The sequence below is a fragment of the Neoarius graeffei genome, chromosome 19, assembly GCF_027579695.1.
Source record: "Neoarius graeffei isolate fNeoGra1 chromosome 19, fNeoGra1.pri, whole genome shotgun sequence".
NCBI classification, from domain to species: Eukaryota; Metazoa; Chordata; class Actinopteri; order Siluriformes; family Ariidae; genus Neoarius; species Neoarius graeffei.
In genome coordinates, this window is record NC_083587.1 from 63,098,042 (window position 1) to 63,116,973 (window position 18,932).

At 42.9% G+C, this 18,932-nt stretch overlaps 1 protein-coding gene across 1 annotated transcript; it reads right to left on the minus strand.

The window, feature by feature from the left end:
* Nucleotides 1–622: 622 nt before the first annotated feature.
* Nucleotides 623–17,763, minus strand: lamtor2 (late endosomal/lysosomal adaptor, MAPK and MTOR activator 2). Its single transcript, XM_060900984.1, has 4 exons — nucleotides 17,603–17,763; nucleotides 17,200–17,362; nucleotides 921–1,010; nucleotides 623–831 (listed from the first exon to the last, which is right to left on the minus strand). Exons 1-4 carry the CDS (start codon nucleotides 17,668–17,670, stop codon nucleotides 775–777), a joined length of 378 nt encoding a protein of 125 aa, XP_060756967.1. The 5' UTR covers nucleotides 17,671–17,763; the 3' UTR covers nucleotides 623–774.
* Between the last annotated feature and the right edge of the window lie 1,169 nt (nucleotides 17,764–18,932).

The following is an 18,932-nucleotide window of genomic DNA, read 5'->3' on the forward strand; positions in this document are numbered from 1 at the left end:
GCTTATACAATCATGGGTTATCCGTCATCCACATTTCACACAAATCACTTCTCTCTTAATCCTTCACCGATTTTTATTCTATTTGCATGATTACAATTATTAATGAAGTTATGGACTAATTAAGCCTTAATGAGAAGTTCAACAAAAATCTCCCCTTCTCGGTCAATTCCTCGCCATTTTGGATTCTTTCTGGCAAATAGGTCGGTATTTCTAGGGTGGATATCACTTCCATATATAGCTTGGATGTAGCATATATAGCTTATAACATTTATTGCGCAAGGTGGCCCACTTTAGATCGTTCCTCCTGGACTAGGCGGGGCCGGAGTGAGCTACGCTGTCACTGACAGTCCCGTTTTACTGTTCAACAGAAAATAAATTTTACATTTCCTGATCTTAAGATACACTTGAACAATTATTAGTTATATCCAAATGAACTTCCTGGAATTACATCAGAACAATTTCAACACTGAATTGCTCTGTCAATGATAATGAAATAAAACCAGTGTTAGAACAAATATACAAAAAAAAGCAAACATTTATTGTTTTTTTTTAAACCAAATTTTGGCTTAATTGAAAGTTTACTGGTAAGGTTCAAACACGGGGGGGGGGGGGGGGGGGGGGGGGGGGGGGATTTGGGGGTGATTTACATCAAATTCTGATCAGTACTTGTGTAAAGAACAGTGCAATTTTAGTCTGTGATCAACTAAGCAAATAAATAAAGCCTGAAATAACAGGGTTTTAGCAAAGTAAGGGTCAAATTTCAGATTTATCCATCTACGATGCTGCAACTTGCGTCAGTGGTTCCTGAAGGTACTCCACCAGGGCCTCTGCCTAAAAACAACACACACAACGAAATATTTTCAAATGCAATTTAAAAATTAAAAAAAAGCATGCACAGCGTGTCCGTTCCACATCTTTACCTTGGCTTTCAGCATCCCGAAGCCCACAGTCTCCTTCGCATACATGCACAGAAGTAAGTTTGCGACCCGGGTAATGGCCACTCTGCCTTCCTGTAATCACAACCATGTGGCTATTTAGCATAAACAGTGAAGACACTTTTGTATCATCAGTGGTAAAACATATACAAAAAAAGATTTACATTTTATTGTTTTTTTTTTTTTAAAGGAGCAGAGCATTTTTTTTTAAATAATGCTCTGCCTGCAATTAGGTTTTTCCATCATATACACCACAAATGTCACACAAGACTGTTTATCTCATCTCATCTCATTATCTGTAGCCGCTTTATCCTTCTACAGGGTCGCAGGCAAGCTGGAGCCTATCCCAGCTGACTACGGGTGAAAGGCGGGGTACACCCTGGACAAGTCGCCAGGTCATCACAGGGCTGACACAGACACAGACAACCATTCACACTCACATTCACACCTACGGTCAATTTAGAGTTGCCAGTTAACCTAACCTGCATGTCTTTGGACTGTGGGGGAAACCGGAGCACCCGGAGAAAACCCACGCGGACACGGGGAGCACATGCAAACTCCACACAGAAAGGCCCTCGCCGGCCCTGGGGCTCGAACCCAGGACCTTCTTGCTGTGAGGCGACAGCGCTAACCACTACACCACCGTGCCGCCCAAGACTGTTTATATTAATTTTAAAAAAAAATAAATAAAAAAATAAATACTTACTATCCACTTTTTTACAAACATCTGTAAACTCATTTTCCTGCAATTATCTGATCAGCCAATCACATGGCATCAGCACAATGCATAAAATCATACAGATACAGATCCTTCAGAGAACATCAGAATGGTTAAAAACAGGATTTCAGAACGTGACTGACTGTTGCATGGATGTTTGAGTATTTCAGAAACTTGATCTCCTGGGATTTTCACTCGCAACAGAAGAGGATTGCTCTTACAGGGGTGATTGAAAAACACTACTGCGGATGATCTGTGTTTTCACAGAGCGATGTTACGTGATTAAAGTTGAGATTTCTCCTCTTGTGATCGTTGTTCCAATTAAACATGCTGATGGCTCTCCAAGACCTGATAAGCGTTGGCGCAGTGATTTTGATTGCATCCAGCACAACGCAACCAGTCTTGGCTTAAAATAAAAAAATGTGCCTTTCCATTTCAAGTTTTCAAAATATTGCTGCAAGTCTGAAAAACCATATGATACGAGTCGAGCGGATAAACATTTTCGTAATGAGTTTTTCCAAAATCCATGTTTCCATTACTCAGTTTTTTTAGTTCACAATTTCAGATTGCGCATTAAGCAGGTTGTCAACAATGTGCAGTTATTACTCTCACATGTCACTTTCTCTTACAACCCCGATTCCAAAAAAGTTGGGACAAAGTACAAATTGTAAATAAAAACAGAATGCAATAATTTACAAATCTCAAAAACTGATATTGTATTCACAATAGAACATAGACAACATATCAAAATGTCGAAAGTGAGACATTTTGAAATTTCATGCCAAATATTGGCTCATTTGAAATTTCATGACAGCAACACATCTCAAAAAAGTTGGGACAGGGGCAATAAGAGGCTGGAAAAAAGTTAAAGGTACGAAAAAGGAACAGCTGGAGGACCAAATTGCAACTCATTAGGTCAATAGAGATCTTGCATGTGACGTCACAGCCGATCCAGATTGTGACATACGCCATCTTGTCGGTCAAACGCCATATTTCCGCCTTCTACTTCTACTTCTGGTTCTACTTCTGCTTCTACCTTTTCTTCTGGAAAACCCTACTATATACAATTCTACTACAATGGCTGCAGCTACAAGCTCTCCCTACCTGTGCAGGTTTATGTTTTTTTTGTGTATCTTTGCGTGTTGTTCGTCTGTATCGGACTGCAACATCCACTACAACCGTATGGACTTACTGGACATTGGTTTCCAGCAGAAAATGACGGTTTGTAGCAATTTCCATCGCATGCACAACATTCCGGACGAGATAGCGAGACCAGCGGGGTCTCCGTGGATTGTTATCGGAAGCAAAGCGAAGGAGGCGGCGTCGGGAGTGGAAGCAAAAGCGAGGCTGCAGGCAGAGCCGGCCTGTTGACTAAGCTCAGAAAACAGCCACTCAAATCTCCACTGCTAAGCCTCTACCTCTCCAACGCCAGATCCATGGTAAACAAGACGGACGATTTGGAATTACAGCTGGAATTACCGTATTTTCCGGACTATACGTCGCTCCGGAGTTTAAGTCGCATCAGCCAAAAAATGCATTATGAAGACGAAAAAAACATATATGTCGCACCGGACTATAAGTCGCACTTTTTTGAAGGGTTATTCTATCCATGGAATCTGTGATTGTATCTGATAAGCAGCGCGTGGTTACTGCGCGACTGCATTGTTTATTTAATAAACGAACAGCTGAGCAGTGATAACGCGCCCTTTGCCCTGTAAGTAGCCTAGTCTGATTATTTTAAATATCTACTACTATCTTTAATACTATCACTATCGTTATTACTAATAGCCTATATTATTATTATTATAACTAATATTAGTAGCCTATTACTGATGCATTAATCAGTTTGCTTTTAGATTATTTTTACCGGTAGGGCTTATTATCGCCCCATGGCTCTTTCATCTTTGTTATTAAAGCTGTAGTCATCATCGAGGAGAGTCATTCTTCATTTTTGTCGAATTTTATTTCATTAAATCAGAGGTCAAGTAGGCTATAGGTATATCATCTCCAGAGACAACCGTCTAGTGAAAAAAAAACAACAACCGCTTTTAAATACCCTACTTAAATCCTTAAAAAGAGTAATTTAACTCATGTCTTGTGTGATCTGATCTCCAATGGTGAAATAAACCGGTTGTGATATGAGTAGTCTGTTATTTTAGAAGATAAATTTAATATATAGCCTAATAAAAATATTTTATAACATATCACGACATATTACTGTCTGTAACTGTTCGTCACTAAAGCGTTTTCTAAGATCATAATGTCTGATATTATTATTTTTTTTTTTACACACACAATAAGCGCGTGTGCGTAAAGTTATAGTAAACCACCCCCCACCTTTTTTTTTTTTGAGTCGCCGGACCCACCCACCTCCTGCGTTCCGGGACCTCCCACTTCACAAATTAAGCACTGCCTAAAATCATTACATAACTTATTTAAATAACTATAGGCCTATCATTAATAATAAAACACAGGTCAATCAAGTTTATCAAGCTGATGATTTCACTCCAAATCAGCAAATCCATTGAATTCCTCATCCTCAGTGTCGCTTCTGAACAACTCTGCCAACTCCAGCGGCAGACGAAGCGCCGTTTCCTCTTCTTCTGCATGGCTGTCGTCAGACTCGGCATCAGCTCCAGTTATTCCGCGGTGAAAAAAAAACAAAAAAACAAAAACATATATACGTCGCACCGGAGTATAAGTCGCATGGCTAGCCGAACCATGAAAAAAAGTGCGACTTATAGTCCGAAAAATACGGTACCTTATTCTATAATCGGCTGGTCAGTGCTAGATACTACTGATATATCTAGTATCAGTACTAGTAATACTTAAGTAACTTACCCGTCCAATGAGGATTGTTATTTTCTTGTTTACAAGATGCCACATCTGAATCGCTGACAAATCCTGAATTTCTGTAAAGATAACTGTCCAGAGATTTATAAGCACGCAGTGCTTCACCACTGAACAGCGAGGGAAAGTTAGTGAAGTAATTATACACATCTGGGTATTCCACCTCTGGCAGTTCAATATCCACTGACACCGTCATGAAAACTATGTCCGGTAAGCCATAAGGGTCACTAATCTGTAGATCGTTTATTTTAGACATGCATCTAATTATCTGTTCATTAGAAAAATGAGCCGTGTAGTCCGTCGGTTGAAACTGATCCATTCTGTACACGAGTGCAGCAGTATTCAGCTGTGTTTTTTACCGACAAGATGGCGGCTGTTAACTTTCCGGTCACGTGACTGCAAGATCTCTATAGGCAATAGGTCATTAACATGACTGGGTATAAAAAGAGCATCTTGGAGTGGCAGTGGCTCTCAGAAGTAAAGATGGGAAGAGGATCACCAATCCCCCTAATTCTGCGCCGACAAATAGTGGAGCAATATCAGAAAGGAGTTCAACAGTGTAAAATTGCAGAGTTTGGTCATCATCTACAGTGCATATCATCATCAAAAGATTCAGAGAATCTGGAAGAATCTCTGTGCGTAAGGGTCAAGGCCGGAAAACCATACCGGGTGCCCATGATCTTCGGGCCCTTAGATGGCACTGCATCACATACAGGCATGCTTCTGTATTGGAAATCACAAAATGGGCTCAGGAATATTTCCAGAGAACATTATCTGTGAACACAATTCACCGTGCCATCCGCCGTTGCCAGCTAAAACTCTATAGTTCAAAGAAGCCGTATCTAAACACGATCCAGAAGCGCAGACGTCTTCTCTGGGCCAAGGCTCATTTAAAATGGACTGTGGCAAAGTGGAAAACTGTTCTGTGGCAGACGAATAAAAATTTGAAGTTCTTTATGGAAATCAGGGACGCCGTGTCATTCGGACTAAAAAGGAGAAGGACGACCCAAGTTGTTATCAGCGCTCAGTTCAGAAGCCTGCATCTCTGATGGTATGGGGTTGCATTAGTGCGTGTGGCATGGGCAGCTTACACATCTGGAAAGACACCATCAATGCTGAAAGGTATATCCAGGTTCTACAGCAACATATGCTCCCATCCAGACGACGTCTCTTTCAGGGAAGACCTTGCATTTTCCAACATGACAATGCCAAACCACATACTGCATCAATTACAGCATCATGGCTGCGTAGAAGAAGGGTCCGGGTACTGAACTGGCCAGCCTGCAGTCCAGATCTTTCACCCATAGAAAACATTTGGCGCATCATAAAACGGAAGATACGACAAAAAAGACCTAAGACAGTTGAGCAACTAGAATCCTACATTAGACAAGTATGGGTTAACATTCCTATCCCTAAACTTGAGCAACTTGTCTCCTCAGTCCCCAGACGTTTACAGACTGTTGTAAAGAGAAAAGGGGATGTCTCACAGTGGTAAACATGGCCTTGTCCCAACTTTTTTGAGATGTGTTATCATGAAATTTAAAAGGTCACCTAATTTTTCTCTTTAAATGATACATTTTCTCAGTTTAAACATTTGATATGTCATCCATGTTCCATTCTGAATAAAATATGGAATTTTGAAAATTCCACACCATTGCATTCCGTTTTTATTTACAATTTGTACTTTGTCCCAACTTTTTTGGAATCGGGGTTGTATATGTAACACTGGCGCTTGCACTACCCCCCCGAGACAATGCATGCACATTTCTTAATTATTTCTACGTTAATTTTACTTCCATTTTTATATTTAGGAATTTGAATCTTTTTATTGCTATTCTTCATGTGCATGCTTATTTTCCAAACTGGAAGTCTGCCATGTTGGATGATAACCAAGATAGCAGCACTTCCCGTGTGAACACCTGCAACGCCTTGTAATTTTCTTTTGATTTCATTGCATGCATTTGAGGAAAGACAACGCCTGCCTTGTGTGTGGGATATAACTGTGGTAATAATGCCACTCGTGACAAAGAGAAACAGTTCTTTAGAATTCCCAAAATAATTAAAAACAGCGACAAAACAGATGAACTGTCCAGAGAACGCTGTGCGTACGCTGTGGTTCAAAAACATAAATCCTAAGGACTTAACTGAGGAAAAAGCTAAATACACCCATGTGTGTGGTGACCACTTTATATCTGGTAATACTTTGTTGCTAATTAAAGCTCTGTTTTCTGCTGATTAAACTGAACTTTTGAGCTTTAGGCCATTATTAAAAAATGTTCTGTTTCCGGTCCACCGGCCGGGTGAGTGCCGTTTGTGCGGTTGAATTTTTTTTTTTTAAACGCCGGTTTTTCGACATTATTTTCAGGTTCGTAAATCTAAAATCGAACTTGACATTTACGCATTCCGCGCAGAATATAGAATCGAATCAACTCTGCGCATGCGCCGTGCGGCACAAAAAAAATGGCAGCCACCATGAAGGAAGGAGATCCGGAGTTTTCAAACATTTGCTTAAGTGTGAAATCGCAAAATGGTATTCTAGCGAACAACAAAATAGTAAAGATTCAGAAAAACAAATCATTCAGTGATCATTTTAATAGTGTAATTTCATCCGAACTAGGCCTAACGGTCGATTCAGAACTACAAAAAGTCCGTGTGTCGGACCATCACAAACCGTTACTGGAAAATTCGTTTGATCTTGATCCATCCGAGACGTTACAAACAGCTTTTGAGTTTTGTTATGCAAAATTCATTACCTACTTTGTTAATGACCCTGACAGATCTGTAGAACCTAATACATATATTCAAAATGAGAACGGAACTGAACAAAAAAAAAAAAATGCGTTTACGGAGCTAATGCAGGTTGGCTGGACAGAATTAAAAACTGTGTCTGTAGCAAATAAAAAGAACGAATTACACAACGAAATTATAAAAGACATCCAGAGAGAAGGACCTTGTCTATCTAGACATACTGGCCAAACTGAAGGAACAAATGTAGTAATGAACATTACAAACTGCTTGTGGTATTTAGACGGCCGCCAAGACATAATCAAAGAGGCAGTGAAATGCCGAGGACCGTCTGTGGTGACGCCTGTTCCTGCACGGTAGGTTTTATAATAATAAAGTTTTTGTACAAGTTTCAGTTGATTAAACTGTCATTTTATTAAATGTGTCTGCTTTTGTAATAAAAAAAAAGTACTGAAAGAAAAAGCAAACAGCATTGCGATTTATCCATCCATATAAATTAAAAAAAAAAAAAATCCCTCCCTCCCTACTGAACATTTTTTTGCTCACCCGGTGGACAAGAAATGGATTTTTTTTTTTAAGGATGGCCTTATGCCGCTTTTCCACTACCAACGCGGCTGAGTCGAGCTGAGTGGGGCTGTTGGACTTGCATTTCGACTACAACCGCGCTGAACCGTGCTGGCTGGAAGTGGGTGGACACATTGGGTGGAGTTAGCGAAAGTGGGTGGACGCCAGGTGATGTCGTTAGGCAGCGCAAACAGTGACATCAGTGACCTTTTAAGCGGTAGTCTCACTACCCGGAGAGTAAACAATAAACATGGAGGACATGGAGTCGTTAGTGTTGCTGGTCTTGGTGCTGTGGCTTGTTGTCGCCGACAACGCCAACAGATACTGGCAAGAGCGTATAGATGAGGCGAGGTGCATAAGGCTTCATAATTCTCGTAATTCTCCTTCTTCCGGGTTTACAGATCCCAGCGTGCTCGCGGGGCGTGTGTGGGCGTGTGAGAACACTCCTCCTCACCAATCAGTGCACAGGGGAGTGTCTCCTCACGCCCCTAGCCTCACTCGGCTCGGTTTGGCTCGCTTCAGCCCCACTCCAAAACCGTGCGAGTTTTGGGGGCTGAGCAGGGCTGAAGCGAGCTGAGTCGTGCTGTTCTTAGATAGTCGAAACGCGAGCCGTGTCGGGCTGAAGCGAGCTGAAAAAGGGTAGTGGAAAAGGGCCATTAGTGCAAACACTGTGCTTCTCACCTTGCACCAGCAAACCTGCGCGATAAAACAAATCCAGATTGGGCACCAACACTCAAATTAGGAGACGATAAACTCAAGATGAAAACTCGTCTCACAGTATCAAGAAGCAACAGGATAAATGAAAGATCTGCCAAGAAAGCCAGATTAGAAGCAGCGCAAACCTTAGCAAGTTCGTATACGCAAGGAGAACAATGTGGGTCAACTTCGCCAGGTGAGATATTAGCGACGCCGTTCCAGTAACTTTGTTTTACTCATGCCCTTTTTTTTTTTTTTGGTAGAACGAGAGAGTTCACAATATCAGGGTATTCAATCGGTGCTAATGAGGCTAAATCCTCTATATAATCAGACGGCTTTAACATATATGGGTCAAAGGCACAAATTTCAACTTTTTCTCAGAATCTTGACTTGGCAGAGGACTCCAGAGAATCATAATACAGGGTTAGGCGAAATTATGTTCACACTAATGGATTATTTTTCTCCTGAATGTGTGGTGCGCCGTGACTGCTGCTGGCGTAATTGGGCCCTGCTTGGAGTTGCTTGCTGGTTTGTGTGTGTTGAACACGATGGTGAACATCATCTCATCTCATTATCTCTAGCTGCTTTATCCTGTTCTACAGGGTCACAGGCAAGCTGGAGCCTATCCCAGCTGACTACGGGCGAAAGGCGGGGTACACCCTGGACAAGTCGCCAGGTCATCACAGGGCTGACACACAGACAACCATTCACACTCACATTCACACCTACGGTCAATTTAGAGTCACCAGTTAACCTAACCTGCATGTCTTTGGACTGTGGGGGAAACCGGAGCACCCGGAGGAAACCCACGTGGACACGGGGAGAACATGCAAACTCCGCACAGAAAGGCCCTCGCCGGCCATGGGGCTCGAACTAGAGGTCTGCGCGGGTCGGATTTTTCAGTCCCGCTCCCGCCCGTGCCCGCAAAGAATTATGATTTTCAGTCCCGCTCCCACCATATTTTGTCCCGCTCCCGCCAGCAAATCCCGCATGATGCAGACGTTCGCGTTATTTCTCAGGAAAGTTCTTGTCTTGACACAGCGTGATGGTGCCCCGCCCCCTACTTTGAGTGGATTTGAGCATAAATATCTACAGCTCACGTTTGTTATTGTTTACCTTGTTTCTGAATTCAGCATGTAGTATCTCTAATAATAATAATAATAATAATAATAATAAGCTGTCAAATGATTAAAATATTTAATCGCAAATCGCACATTTTTATTACATGAGAAACCATTGTAATTCTCTGATCAGTATAAAAAAGTGAATGGGCTTGCTTTGTACCAATGTTTTTTTTTTTTTTATTGCAAAGCAGAGCTAGTAAGAGAAGTGAATTGATTTACTGCTTGCGTTAGTCTACAACTTTAATCAGAGAGACAGTTACACAGTGACGGTAGGCTTGACTCAATGCTATCCCAGAAATCCTTCCTGTAATATGCAAATTTGGCCGCCTCTGATTGGACAGCCAAATTTGCATATTACAGGAAGGATTTCTGGGATAGCATTGAGTCAAGCCTACCGTCACTGTGTAACCTGTCTCTCTGATTAAAGTTGTAGACTAACGCAACAAGTAAATCAATTCACTCATGGTTCTCTTGCTAGCTGGGTGTGAACTGCGAGTCATTAGAGTGATCAAAGAATTTCCCGTTAGGGTGATCAATGGCAAGTTTAAGATGCCATTCCTCACTCAATCTGGCAATCTGACTTTCTCTGCAAATTTAGGCATCTTAAAATGTTTTTATTAATGCCAAATAAAATATCCAGCACAAATTATATATGATAGACATAAATTAATTTATAAATTTTATTTCAAGCACGTTTTTTGTTAGCGGGACTGCAGCTCATCACCGCTCCCACCCGCGCCGCATATGTGCACTCCCGCTCCCATATGTGCACTTCCGGTCCCGCCCACGCCCGCAATGAGCTTTCAAAATTTGTCCCGCGCCGCACTGCTTTGCGGCGGGTCCCGCAGGACTCCCGCGGGAGTGCAGGGCTCTAACTCGAACCCGGACCTTCTTGCTGTGAGGCGACAGCGCTAACCACTACACCACCATGCCGCCCACGATGGTGAACAGGTTGTGTAAATCATCTTGCACATATGATGCATGTTTTGTGAATAAATGGTTTCTACTATTTAAGCGTTAACATAATTTTGACTAACCCTGTAGTTCTAGAAAGTCAGAGATGCATCACAGTTATTGTTCGCAGGAGGCGGCATTTTGGATTTATAGATCATCCAACATGGCGGAGAATGCATATGTCACACTATTTTGTCACGTAGTTGCACATGAACACTGTTAAACTCCTGTAGGGCTCCAATGTCGAGAGACTTGTTTCTGGTTCGTACCTCGTCCAACACATTTCACTGCAAGTTGACCCTGCGCTAACATGCATATGACGAATAAAACTGAACTTAGTGGAAACACACCTGGTGTCTCGAGTCAACGGTGATGTGAGCGGTCTGAGGGGAGCAGAGGTGGACGGTAACAAAGTACATTTACTTGAGTGTTTTTTTTTGGGAAACTTATGACTTTAACTTCACTACATTTGAAAGACAAATATCGTACTTTTCACTCCACTACATTTCTATCAAGGTCCTCGTTACTTTGAAGCAGCTGTTTTTTTTCACAGGTGACACTAAAGCAGCCGATCAGTAATCACTCGGGTCAGGTCACATCCATAGACTGGATAAAATCTAGTTCAATGATTTCTCCGCAGCATTATTTAACACGATCAGCTGATGGCAGAATGGAAGGAGGCGGTTCTTCTGAGGAATGCACGCACTCGTGGCTTTACCTAGAACCCATGTTTCAGATGCATTTTGTTTTAAATGTTTGCCAAAAACGAACCACATTACGGCCTACAAAAACTCACCATCCAACCTACAGAAGCACATTGAGGTGTGTATTAAATGTTTTATTCCAAGATAAAGCTTGCACTGAAGTTGTCTGTGCATTTAGAGCTAGCGATAACGTTGCAATAGCTATGCAGTCTGTTTAGTCAAATGACTTTCTATGGATTTTCCCGCCAAGTTGCCATCGCCTTGTCCATGGCTAACGTTAACACATAGCTAGTTAACTTGGACACTGTTAGTTAGCATGTAAAAACAGAGAGTTGCGCCAACATGAATAACGTTAACTTATCTGAAGTGCTTTCAGAAATACGTTTTAGCATAATCTTGCCAAATAAAGAATATAGAAATCTCTCTTTTCTAGTATTGTTAGCTACCCAATATGATTTCGAGTTTGAAAAGCGTTTGCTAGCATGTCAGGTGGAGTTCCACTGACTAGCTAGCTTAACATTAAACCACCATGATGGCACAGCATGCGTTCATTTTGTGAATTCACATGTGTGTCTTTGGTAGTGGCATTAGGTTTTGTAAGCATTGTGGCAATAATACAACGATGCGTTGACAGAAAATGTACTTTCAATACAACCCCGATTCCAAAAAAGTTGGGACAAAGTACAAATTGTAAACAAAAACGAAATGCAATAATTTACAAATCTCAAAAACTGATATTGTATTCACAATAGAACATAGATAACATATCAAATGTCGAAAGTGAGACATTTTTGAAACTTCATGACAGCAACACATCTCAGAAAAGTTGGGACAGGGGCAATCAGAGGCTGGAAAAGTTAAAGGTACAAAAAAAAAAAAAAAAAAAAAAAAAAAACCGGCTGGAGGACCAAATTGCAACTCATTAGGTCAATTGGCAATAGGTCATTAACATGACTGGGGATAAAAAGAGCATCTTGGAGTGGCAGCGGCTCTCAGAAGTAAAGATGGGAAGAGGATCACCAATCCCCCTAATTCTGCGCCGACAAATAGTGGAGCGATATCAGAAAGGAGTTCGACAGTGTAAAATTGCAAAGAGTTTGAACATATCATCATCTACAGTGCATAATATCAAAAGATCCAGAGAATCTGGAAGAATCTCTGTGCGTAAGGGTCAAGGCCGGAAAACCATACTGGGTGCCCATGATCTTCAGGCCCTTAAGGCCTCTGCATGCTCTTGCGACAAGGCTTTCGCAGATAGCTTTTCGCAGACAGTTGTAATTTATCGTTGAGCGGGGAGTAATAGGTGTGCGCGATGTTATTCACCGGCACAACGCAAGGGGGCGCGAAGTCGCTAGGAGTAGTTGGTGGGTGTGGTTAGTGGAGTGTTTATCCTCTGGTTACTTATAATGACTAGAACTTTTTTTTTATAATGACTAGAACTGGAGTCGTATAGATGTACGTACTTCCTCAATCAACCGCTCTTCATGCTGCTCCATCTTCGCTCGTGTTTTTAAAAATGGCGGTCGTGAAAACAAACCAAACCGGGAAAGTAGGGAAGCGGAAGTGCGTGTACAGCGGATGTAGAGTGGACCAATCAGAGCCCTCTTGTCTGCGACGCTGTCTGCGAGGCTTCTGCGGTGGTCACAATTTTTGGGAGGTGCGCGCAGAGCGTCTGCGAAGGTGGGGGGGCTACGCAGACACTGTCTGCTACGCTATCTGCGAGGACTGGGTTGTCAGCATAAATTGGCCTTTAGATGGCACTGCATCACATACAGGCATGCTTCTGTATTGGAAATCACAAAATGGGCTCAGGAATATTTCCAGAGAACATTATCTGTGAACACAATTCACCGTGCCATCCGCCGTTGCCAGCTAAAACTCTATAGTTCAAAGAAGAAGCCGTATCTAAACATGATCCAGAAGCGCAGACGTCTTCTCTGGGCCAAGGCTCATTTAAAATGGACTGTGGCAAAGTGGAAAACTGTTCTGTGGTCAGACGAATCAAAATTTGAAGTTCTTTATGGAAATCAGGGACGCCGTGTCATTCGGACTAAAGAGGAGAAGGACGACCCGAGTTATCAGCGCTCAGTTCAGAAGCCTGCATCTCTGATGGTATGGGGTTGCATTAGTGCGTGTGGCATGGGCAGCTTACACATCTGGAAAGACACCATCAATGCTGAAAGGTATATCCAGGTTCTAGAGCAACATATGCTCCCATCCAGACGACGTCTCTTTCAGGGAAGACCTTGCATTTTCCAACATGACGATGCCAAACCACATACTGCATCAATTACAGCATCATGGCTGCGTAGAAGAAGGGTCCGGGTACTGAACTGGCCAGCCTGCAGTCCAGATCTTTCACCCATAGAAAACATTTGGCGCATCATAAAACGGAAGATACGACAAAAAAGACCCAAGACAGTTGAGCAACTAGAATCCTACATTAGACAAGAATGGGTTAACATTCCTATCCCTAAACTTGAGCAACTTGTCTCCTCAGTCCCCAGACGTTTACAGACTGTTGTAAAGAGAAAAGGGGATGTCTCACAGTGGTAAACATGGCCTTGTCCCAACTTTTTTGAGATGTTATCATGAAATTTAAAATCACCTAATTTTTCTCTTTAAATGATACACTTTCTCAGTTTAAACATTTGATATGTCATCTATGTTCTATTCTGAATAAAATATGGAATTTTGAAACTTCCACATCATTGCATTCCGTTTTTATTTACAATTTGTACTTTGTCCCAACTTTTTTGGAATCGGGGTTGTACTTAGGTATTTTTAAAAGCAAGTAAAAAATTTGACTGTACAACTTTCACTTGTATCAGAGTAACATTTGGGATCTGTTTGTTTGTTTTATCTGTAACCGCTTATCCCATGCAGGGTTGCAGGGGGCAAGCTGGAGCCTATCCCAGCTGACCATAGGCGAGGCTACACCCTGGATAAGTCGCCAGCTCATCGCAGGACTGACACACACATCGAGACAAACATGGTCAGTTTAGAGCCACCAATTAACCTAACCTGCATATCTTTGGACTGTGGGAGGAAACCCACGCAGAACCATGCAGGAGTACACCCTGGTCATTGCAGGGCTGAGACAGAGACACAAACAACCATTCACACTCACGGTCAATTTACAGCCACTAATTAACCCAACCTGCATGTCTTTGAACTGTGGGAGGAAACCCATGCAGACACGGGGAGAACATGCAAACTCCACACAGAAAGAAAGACCCTCGTCAGCCACTGGGTTCGAACTCAGAACCTTCTTGCTGTGAGGCGACAGTGCTAACCACTACACCACCGGGATCTGTACTTTGACTTAAAGTGCATATCTTGGACCAATTTCGTTTTTTTTTTTTATATGAAAGTACGTCCCTTTACACACTCATCCAGAAGGGTAATTTTGCACAAGTGTCTACAGCAGAAAAAAATTAAATAAAACGCGTCTGGAAAAATCCCAAGGGAGACTGGAGCCAGATTTGTGACGTCACCTGCGGAAGTGCCAGCAGGCTGCGCTAGCTTTGCACGGTTTCAGTGTACAGCCTGTGTAGACGAAGCGCTCACATTTCTCTCTCATTGCCTGGTCTTTTGGAAAACGATGAGTACTAATCCCATCAAGATTGGTGTTGCTACACCCTCCTACGATACATCTGTGAACCATTTTAATAATTACGCGATAACGTTGAAGAAATTTGCAGAAAACCACCAGGTCATTTCCTCATAAACAAACCAGCGCTGACGTAGGATTCAGAGGGAGGCGTCCCGCACGCGACGTCATGAAAATCAATGTTTGCCGGGAAATCCAAATGGCAAGTGTAACGGAGTTAAAAAGAACCCTATTTAGATAAAGTGAATTCATCCAAAATTACTGTATACTTAAGATATTGTAATCTCTATTTTTCTATCTTGCTGGTTTTTACGTGCTATAAAAGGTTTTCAAGTCGTACCCATTCACTCCAGGTTAAATAAGAGGCTTCGCGGCTGCAATTCTAATTTACTATCACTTCTGTGTATTTTTTTTTTGAGCTCTTGCGCTTCCCATACTCTCCAGTCAGAGCTCTAGTCTGCTGGAGGAAAGCTGGGCATCGGCACGCTCTGTGAATAACTTAATATTTTTAATAAAAGAGCTCATGTAATTGTAAAACTTTGGATGCATGTGTTTCTGTAAAAGCTGTATAACTGATACCCTTGGAAAGTAGCGCTGTAGTAGTGACAAATTAATGTTTTATCTAAGATACATGTATATTTTTTGGATGGAAACACATGACGTTAGCTATGCGCAATGGAGTGAATGCTTGCTTTCTCTTGACTTTCTTTTTACGTTTCTTTGTAGATTTGAGTGCAGTCGCGATTGCCATTCTCATGAAACGAATGTTTGTTTTGTGAATGCAGGTATGTTGTTAAAGCACAATGTAAAGGTTAAAGAATTTGTTAAGATTCAAAGATGTATTATAAGAACTCTCACTGTACCAGCCAACTCTGTACATGAATTTCTTAAGTTTCCTTATTAAGTCAGAGCTCTAGTCTGCTGGAGATTTGAGTGCAGTCGCGATTGCCATTCTCATGAAAGGAATGTTTATTTTGTGAATGCAGACGGGAAATAAAGCCACAGTGAGGTACTCCGGCGTTGGCCCATCTTTTAATCACCACATCTGAGCAGCGATGAGAACAAAGCAGTCACATGAGTTTTTTTCAGAGGCGGACCAATTTGCCTCAAATGGCTTGATTTCAACTGCATATTTCGCAAGGTAAAAATAATTGCACAAAATGCAACAGATATTTAACCAAAGTTTATTATAAAACAGGAGAATTACATTGATCTTGGGGCGGCACGGTGGTGTAGTGGTTAGCGCTGTCGCCTCACAGCAAGAAGGTCCGGGTTCGAGCCCCGTGGCCGACGAAGGCCTTTCTGTGCGGAGTTTGCATGTTCTCCCCGTGGGTTTCCTCCGGGTGCTCCGGTTTCCCCCACAGTCCAAAGACATGCAGGTTAGGTTAACTGGTGACTCTAAATTGAGCGTAGGTGTGAATGTGAATGGTTGTCTGTGTCTATGTGTCAGCCCTGTGATGACCTGGCAACTTGTCCAGGGTGTACCCCGCCTTTCGCCCGTAGCCAGCTGGGATAGGCTCCAGCTCGCCTGCGACCCTGTAGAACAGGATAAAGCGGCTAGAGATAATGAGATGAGATGAAAGGAATGTTTGTTTTGTGAATGCAGACGGGAAATAAAGCCACAGTGAGGTACTCCGGCGTTGGCCCATCGTTTAATCACCACATCTGAGCAGCGATGAGAACAAAGCAGTCACGCGAGTTTTTTTTCCAGAGACGGACCAATTTGCCTCAAATGGCTTGATTTCAACTGAATATCGCGCAAGGTAAAAAAAAAATTGCACAAAATGCAACAGATATTTGACCAAAGTTTAATATAAAATAGGAGAATTACATTGATCTTGGGGCAGCACGGTGGTGTAGTGGTTAGTGCTGTTGCCTCACAGCAAGAAAGTCTGGGTTCGAGCCCCGTGGCCGACGAGGGCCTTTCTGTGCGGAGTTTGCATGTTCTCCCCGTGTCCGCGTGGGTTTCCTCCGGGTGCTCCGGTTTCCCCCACAGTCCAAAGACATGCAGGTTAGGTTAACTGGTGACTCTAAATTGACCGTAGGTGTGAATGTGAGTGTGAATGGTTGTCTGTGTCTATGTGTCAGCCCTGTGATGACCTGGCGACTTGTCCAGGGTGTACCCCGCCTTTCGCCCGTAGTCAGCTGGGATAGGCTCCAGCTTGCCTGCGACCCTGTAGAACAGGATAAAGCGGCTAGAGATAATGAGATGAGATGAGACATTGATCTTGCTCCTGAATTTACCCAAGATGTGCACTAGAACAGGTGGTGTTCTAAGAAACATTTTCACTCTCACCATGCAGTCCATCAGGATAAACTTGAGCTTGTCCTCGTTGAAAGCCTGGTGTCCGTTTTTGTCATAAGCAGCCCAGATGTTGCTGGCGATGGCTGCTGTGACCCGAGCGTCCGTGTCCCCGTAACCCGAATAGGCCAACAGAGAACCTTCATTATTCAGCAACCTGAAAGTCCACAAACATCTCCACAAGTCATGGGGTGAAGAAAACACGCTGGACTCAAACCTACTGCACTCCAACATGAGTTCATTTATAAATACAAACACCAACCAGGCAAAGCGTGACTGAGTAATCATTACAGGACAAAAAACAAACCAAACACAGCCTCAGTGTGTGAACTAGTTAAACGACTAGTTAGCAGGTTGCTATTTAACCTGTGAACTAAACTGCAGTGATGAGACTCACAGTGTGCTCTGGACTCCGTTAGTGTTCGCCTGGCTGAGAACCTGAGTTAACGCTTTTGGGCGCAGCATTGTGTCCGTGCTGTTAAAAAAAAGTGAGCAAAACCGCTACAGAATTATTTTTCCTTTAAACACGGAGCTGCATAAACGTCAGCTGACACTGACTTCCGCAACAGCGAAAGGAATCATGGGAAATGTAGTGCTCGAGGTCACGTGCACGGTATAAGGGGTGGAAACCTCAGCTTTCTACACAGACCCGAAAGTCTGACAGAAATATAACATCTCATCTCATTATCTGGAGCCTATCCCAGCTGACTATGGGCGAAAGGCGGGGTACACCCTGGACAAGTCACCAGGTCATCACAGGGCTGACACATAGACACAGACAACCATTCACACTCACATTCACACCTACGGTCAATTTAGAGTCACCAGTTAACCTAACCTGCATGTCTTTGGACTGTGGGGGAAACCGGAGCACCCGGAGGAAACCCACGCGGACACGGGGAGAACATGCAAACTCCGCACAGAAAGGCCCTCGCCGGCCACGGGGCTCGAACCTGGACCTTCTTGCAGTGAGGCAACAGCGCTAACCACTACACCACCATGCCGCCCATATTATATTATCCATCCTTCGATTATCTCTAGCCGCTTTATCCTGTTCTACAGGGTCGCAGGCAAGCTGGAGCCTATCCCAGCTGACTACGGGCGAAAGGCGGGGTACACCCTGGACAAGTCGCCAGGTCATCACAGGGCTGACACATAGACAACCATTCACACTCACATTCACACCTACGGTCAATTTAGAGTCACCAGTTAACCTAACCTGCATGTCTTTGGACTGTGGGAGAAACCGGAGCACCCGGAGGAAACCCACGGGGAGAACATGCAAACTCCGCACAGAAAGGCCCTCGCTGGCCACAGGGCTCGAACCCGGACCTTCTTGCTGTGAGGCGACAGCGCTAACCACTACACCACCATGCCGACCGTATTACATTACATTATATTGCCTTTATGGCTGAGGACTACAGTTAACTTGCTAACTTTAGGACTGCAGCTGTTATGAACAGTTTTGCACTTAAGTTTCTATCACTGAAGAGTTTATAACTTCAACGAAACAGACTTCATGTTAAAAATGTTATAATCACGTTATCTGTTATCACCCAAATGAGGATGGGTTCCTTTTAGAGTCTGGTTCTTCTCGAGGTTTCTTCTTCATGTTGTCTGAGGGAGACACCTTTTCCTTGCCACCGTCACCACAGGCTTGATCACTGGGGATAAAATTCTGTAAAGCTGCTTTGCGACAATGTCTATTGTTAAAAGCACTATAAAAA